This window comes from Camelina sativa, chromosome 19, assembly GCF_030686135.1.
Source record: "Camelina sativa cultivar CO46 ecotype springtype chromosome 19, ASM3068613v1".
NCBI lineage: Eukaryota > Viridiplantae > Streptophyta > Magnoliopsida > Brassicales > Brassicaceae > Camelina > Camelina sativa.
The window spans coordinates 15,208,097-15,214,737 of record NC_141898.1 but is presented as its reverse complement, the minus strand read 5'-3'; the positions used below and the strand labels follow the sequence as shown (position 1 = coordinate 15,214,737).

General features: G+C 39.3%; 1 protein-coding gene across 1 annotated transcript; it reads left to right on the top strand.

Annotated features, from left to right (window-relative positions):
* Positions 1–324: 324 nt before the first annotated feature.
* Positions 325–2,923, top strand: LOC147920603 (uncharacterized). Its single transcript, XM_087501156.1, has 5 exons — positions 325–795; positions 879–1,079; positions 1,185–1,334; positions 1,900–2,093; positions 2,203–2,923. Exons 1-5 carry the CDS (start codon positions 325–327, stop codon positions 2,921–2,923), a joined length of 1,737 nt encoding a protein of 578 aa, XP_087357282.1.
* Positions 2,924–6,641: the final 3,718 nt, after the last annotated feature.

The window sequence follows — 6,641 nt, the reverse complement described above, 5'->3', positions numbered from 1 at the left end:
TCAAATTTTGTTATCCTATACACCCTTTCTAATAATTTAACCTAAGTATTATTGGGCTGCGTATGTATATTGGGCCTCGATGTATTGTTTAGCCGACTTATGTATAGTTGCTTGGTCAGCACTCTTTGTTTAGGGTTTGTCGAGTTGATCAAGTCTGTATAAATAAGCCGTGAGGCAGCCGTAAATAAGACACACAGAATTCATTCAATCTTTACATGGTATCAGAGTATAGATCCTTCTAATTGATCTAAGCTTCTGAATTTCTTTTAAGTTCTTTTGCTAGTTCTTTTCTTTTGTTAGTGTCAAAACTCTCTTGTTCGTGAGATGGGGGAGGATGATAAAAAGATTGTTGAAGTCGGCGTGACTGGTGATAAAGGTGTTGTTGCATCTCCTTATTCGGTGTTTTCGTGTGACAATCCAGGGGCGTTGATCACGTCGGTGCAACTAAAAGGTGATAATTACAACGAGTGGGCTATGGAGATGTTGAATGCTCTGCAAGGAAAAAGAAAGACCGGATTCATTGACGGGTCTCTAAAGAAGCCGTGTGAGGGACATGCGGATCTGGAGTCGTGGCTGAGTGTGAACTCAATGATCGTAGGTTGGTTGAGGACGTCAATTGAACCTCGTGTAAGATCCACGGTGACATCCATCAACGATGCTCACAAGTTGTGGGAAAATTTGAAGGAACGGTTCTCGGTTGGGAACAAGGTTCGCGTGCATCAACTGATGGCTAAGTTGGCGTCGTGTAAACAAGATGGACAAGCAGTCATTGACTACTATGGACGTCTTGCTAATGTGATCAGCTCGGCTTTTCAGCATATGATGTGAAGCTCCTCTATCATTGACTACTATGGACGTCTTGCTACAACCGTTAACAGTATATATATCAAGCAATCATTGACTACCGTGGAGATGTGATCCTTGATACAGGAGCTTCACATCATATGACTGGAGACTTGTCGGTTCTTTCGAATCTTAAAAATACTTCTCCATACACAATTGGTTTTGCAGATGGAAGTACGACGTTGTCGACACAAACGGGCGTGTTCCGTTTATCAGATCGTATAAGCTTATACGATGTTTTATATGTCCCAGACTTTACTTGTTCATTAGTCTCGGTTTCAAAGCTTTTGAAACATTCTAATTGTTTTGCCTTCTTGACCGATGCGGTGTGTGTTTTATAGGACCGGTTTCTGAGGACGCTGATTGGAGCTGGGAAAGAACGTAATGGAGTCTATTACTTTACGGATGTTCAGGCTGCTCGAGTAAACAAGATGGTCCTGAAAATTGATGCGGTTTTGTGGCATCAGCGGTTAGGACATCCATCGTTTTCAGTACTATCTACTATGCCTTTGTTTTCTGGAGTTTCTGTTAGTCCAAGTTCATGTGAGACCTGTTTTCAGGCTAAGCAAACTAGAGAGATGTTTTCTGATAGTATTAATAAAACAAGCGAATGCTTTTCTTTAATTCAAATGGGGCAGCTTATTTTTTGACAATTTAGGATGATTTTTCACGCACAATGTGGACATTTTTGTTGTTAGAAAAATCAGAAGTTAAGAGTGTTCTACAAAATTTTTGTGCCTACTCAGAAAAACAGTTTGGAAAAGCAGTTAAAATGGTTAGGAGTGATAATGGAATAGAGTTTCTATGTTTGTCCTCTTTCTTTCGGGAAAAAGGTATTGTGCATCAAACGACTTGTGTGGGAACACTGCAACAAAATGGTAGAGTGGAAAGAAAGCATCGTCATCTCCTTAATGTCGCAAGATCTTTGTTGTTTGGACACACTTACCTACAAAATTTTGGGGAGAAGCGGTCTTAACCGCAGCACATGTTATTAACTTGACACCAACGAAGCTGCTTCACAATAAATGTCCTCATGAGGTGTTGTTTGGACAACAGCCGGTGTATGACGATTTGCGAGTGTTCGGTTTGTTGGGTTATGCACAAAAGCATATACGAGACAAAGACAAGTTTGTTTCTCGTAGTAGAAAGTGTGTATTTGTGGGTTACCCCTACGGAAAGAAAGGTTGGAAGTTATACGACTTGGACACAAATGAATTCTTTGTCTCGCGTGACGTGATATTTCAAGGAAGGTGAATTTCCTTTCTCTACTCAGACGGAAGTAGAGCCATCTCGTGGTGTTCTAGTTGGCACAAGTGATACAGATTGGCTCATTCATGAGTCGGAACTCATTGGAAACAGGGGGAGTGATAGTGACTCCGACGACAGGGGGAGTACTGAGAATGGTGGTTTGGCTAGCGATGTCGTTGAACCAGAAGTACCAGAAGTTGGTCCAGCTGAGCTTGATGGTGCAATTCTCGAAGTTGGACCCATTGTACCGACTAGTCCGTCGTCTGTTGTTGGCGGGTCTAGTTCTAGTAATCAGAGTACTTTCGTGCCTCAGCCCAAACCTGAAATGGTACAGGGCAAACGTCTCAAGATACCGTCTGTTCGTTTGAATGATTATGTGTTTTACAATGCAGTGGCAAGCGACTCCTCTCATCACGTTCTTCTCGGTCTCTCCACCAGCTCGCCTCACGACACGGTCCAAGGTACTTCACTCTATCCTCTGACTAATTTTATCACTGATGCACGGTTTTCCCCTCGACATCAAGCGTTTCTTGCAGCTGTAAGCGCAACAGTGGAGCCACGAAGTTATAAAGAGGCTATAAAAGATAAGCGTTGGACGAATGCTATGGGTCAAGAGGTAGGAGCTCTTGAAGAAACAAACACATTTAGTGCTGCAGATTTGCCTCATGGAAAGGTTGCCCTTGATACAATGTGGGTTTATAAAATCAAGTATCACTCTAACGGGAGCATTGAGCGGTATAAGGCAAGACTCATGGTGTTGGGAAATCGACAAGTTGCTGGTCGGGATTTTTCTGAAACTTTTGCACCGATGGTCAAAATGACAACGGTGTGAGCTTCGTTACATATTGTAGCTGCAAATAACTGGAAAGTGCATCAAATGGACGTGCACAATGCTTTTCTTCATGGTGATCTCCGTGACGAGGTGTATATCAAGCTTCCGCAAGGTTTTACGCATTCAGCTCCGAATAAAGTTCTTCGATTACACAAAGCTCTTTATGGCTTACGACAAGCACCCCGATGTTGGTATGAAAAGCCCTCTACGGCTCTCGCCAAGGCTGATTTTGTTCAATCTTATTCGGATTACTCTTTGTTTACCTACACACGTGGACGTGTCGAGATTCGAGTCTTAGTTTATGTTGATGATCTTGTTGTTTGTGGCAATGATGGGGACGCCATTCGCAAATTTAAAACATCTCTCGGAGAGTGTTTTCGTAAGAAGGATTTGGGGAAGCTTAAATACTTCCTCAGCATTGAGATTGCCCGTAATGAAGAAGGGTTTATGTTGACACAACGGAAATATGCTTTGGATATTGTAAGTGAAACAGGGTTGCTTGGTTCTAGGCCCGAGGTTACACCAATGGAACAAAATCATCACTTAGCTTCCGATACTAGTTATTTCCTCCAGGAGCCCGCAACGTATCGACGACTAGTGGGTTGTCTTATCTATCTCGCTAACACTCGACCTGATCTTTCATACTCTGTTCACATTTTGTCCCAATTTATGCAAATGCCGCGAGAGAGGCACTTGGAGGCTGTGTTACGTGTAGTCAAGTATCTTAAAGGAAAAGCGGGGCAAGGTATTTTACTTAGTTCACGTATAGACCTGGAACTCTCGGTTTATTGCGATGCCGACTGGGGTACATGTCCGTTGTCTCATCGTTCTTTAACCGCCTATGTCGCTTTGTTTGGTGGCTCTCCAATCTCTTGGAAGACTAAGAAGCAAAAGGTGGTGTCACAGTCGTCTTGTGAGGCTGAGTATCATGCCATGTCTATTGCTACGCGTGAGATAATGTGGTTGCGACATCTATTTAAAGATTTGGGTTTCCCACCAACTGCTCCTGCTCGTCTCTTCTGTGATAGTAAGTCTGCACTTTATATTGCTGCTAATCCTGTTTTTCATGAAAGAACGAAACACATTGAGATCGATTGTCATCAGGTACGTGATGTTATTAAAAGTGGAGTTCTTACAATTGCGCACATCGGTACTAAGGAGCAATTGGCGAATCTTTTAACAAAGGCTTTAGGAAAAGTTCAGTTTAATACTTTAATGTCCAAGTTGGGCATTTGTAATCTTCACGCTCCATCTTGAGGGGGAGTATTGGGCTGCGTATGTATATTGGGCCTCGATGTATCGTTTAGCCGACTTGTGTATAGTTGCTTGGTCAGCACTCTTTGTTTAGGGTTTTTAAATAAGCCGTGAGGCAGCCGTAAATAAGACACACAGAATTCATTCAATCTTCACAAGTATTTTTTAAAAAAGAAAATAAACCTCGAGACACCGACATTAAGGCCACTTTTGTTTCAAATACCCCATTTTTTCCTAAATGCATCACAGATGAGATGATTAGAAATATTTTTGAAAATTTAGGAAACTTGTATGAGTTTTCAGTAATAATGATAAACATAGTTATTTTTAGTATTTTGCGGTATTTTTCATAAAAATGTGCTTAGTTGGTTGCTCTCAAAAAAAAAAAAGTGTTTTAGTTAACAGTCTATACTATAGAAAAGTAAAGTAAAGGTTATAGTCATACTATAACATTCACGAACCAACTTTGTAGTTTTGGGACACCATCAATTTCTGGTTTGATCAGTTTGTTTTACATCGTTGAATTAGAACGGTTTGGTTTAGAAATCCTAAACCGTGATATTTAAGAGAAAATTGACTTTGAGGGTTTTGTGGCTGTTCATTTGTAGTGTTTTTGAAAATTTCTAAGCCGTTTTTTGAGGAATCTATTCCTGGATTGGAGATCTGAGGCTAAGTACGTGTTGGAAGGCTTGCTATAGTGTTGTTTTTGTCATTGGTTGTCAGAATTCTCTTAAGCCATGATGCCTCTTCTCTCTATTGTGTGTATCTCTTTGTCATTGCTACTCAGAGAGAAAGAGAGAGATAGAGTGACTTGGTCGTGGGGTGTGAAGAAGAGGAAGAAAGTGATGAAATTTGGTGGAATTATATATAATTCTTTTATCAAGATGTTCCTTTCTACGGATTTGCATTTGAATTAATAATCGAGAAGTTATCTGCAGTTTTGTGAGGTTTTTCATCTGAGACGCGAACTGAGACCAACGGGGATTGTAAGTGCAATCTTGGACTCGTATCTTATCCGATCGGCACAAGATTTTTTTGTGAAGATTTGTGACGTCTAGGGCTAGCTTTCCACTGGAGGGATCCGAAAGTTAACAGTTGGTTTAGTTTTAGGGTTTCATCTTTGAGACTATTCTTTTCTGATGTTTCTGTCAACTTTTGTTCAAGGTTTTTTTTGGTTGTGTGGCTTGTGGTAGGGTGTGGCTGGACTGTTGCACACGCAAGGAGAGTCTCTCCTGGTTGTATTTGTTGTTTGAATCACCTCGATAAGGTAAGTGCGTGACCATGAGCTTATCTGAGCGATTTGGTTGTATGACTTGTTTTGTGTGATGATGTGTAGGTGTGGTGAATGTATTATTGTGCTTGTGTGTATAGCTCGTAGATGGGAGGATCGCCTCATTTGGTATTTCTGGTAATACTTACGCATCTCATTGTATTTGTGTTGCAGGTAATGTGTAGCATGCAATCATGACGATGAGGAGGAGGATGGAATCATTGTATTTACGACTAACTGACCAGCGGGTACAATAGCAATTAAAATATAATAAATATAATATATAATTATATAAATGTATGAAAACACCAAAAACTTTATTAATCTTGATTTATAATTAAAAATCATAAAAAGTACTAAAATAATTATTCAAATAAATATATTTTATATTGAAATACTTATTACTTTATGCATTTGGGTTTTCACCAAAAATTTCATCAAGTAATGTGATAAATGACAAAACATATGCTTTAGATAGTAGATCTAACACAGTCAATAAATTCTTCACATTAAATCTCAAGGCCAATGTTCTTGATGTTTGGAAGAGACATATTTTTAGTTTTCTTTACTCTCACATAACGATTTTTGTTATGCAGTTCCGTGGGGCTGCAGCATCGGTAGGAATTATCAAGCGAGAATTAAGAAGAGTCATTGGTGATTTATTTTAATATTCTTAACAAAAATCTTATTTTCTTAAACTGCTGATGAAATGTTATATTTGTTTAGACTTTTTTGAACCTATGTGCGATGTGCCGTTAACTTAACATCAAGTTTTCCGCGTTTCGTATGTAAAGTTGGCCAAAGTTTGGTTGGAATTTTTTATTTGGACGATGTTTGTAATTGTCTTGTCTTCTTCATAAGTATAGATCTTAGGTTTCTTTTTAAAATATAGATCTTGGTTGAAATTTTATTTTCTTGTAAATGTTTATTTTCTAATTTTTTCGATCGTATCCGTACTTCATTTTCTCTCATTCTTAATGGGTATAATGGTTAGGTAGAAAATACAAGGAAAACATATTTCAATATCATTGATTTGTTTTTTGTTTTATAAAAAAATCTCAATCGCAATCGCAACCGCAAACACTTAACAGAAGCAGCTTTTGGAATTCAGTGATTCGAACGGTTATGTGATTGACACCAATCACTTATTAGCAAGAACAGGAACCCTCCAATTGTTCCAGAGGTTTTGCTCAC

What these genes read in the sequence shown, in the direction of transcription:
- LOC147920603 (XM_087501156.1), top strand. Translation starts at nt 325, where the DNA reads ATGGGGGAGGATGATAAAAAGATTGTTGAAGTCGGCGTGACTGGTGAT. An exon ending in ACTATGGACGTCTTGCTAAT is followed by an intron (nt 796 to 878) that starts GTGATCAGCTCG and finishes AACCGTTAACAG; the next exon opens with TATATATATCAAGCAATCAT. An exon ending in ATCGTATAAGCTTATACGAT is followed by an intron (nt 1,080 to 1,184) that starts GTTTTATATGTC and finishes TGTGTTTTATAG; the next exon opens with GACCGGTTTCTGAGGACGCT.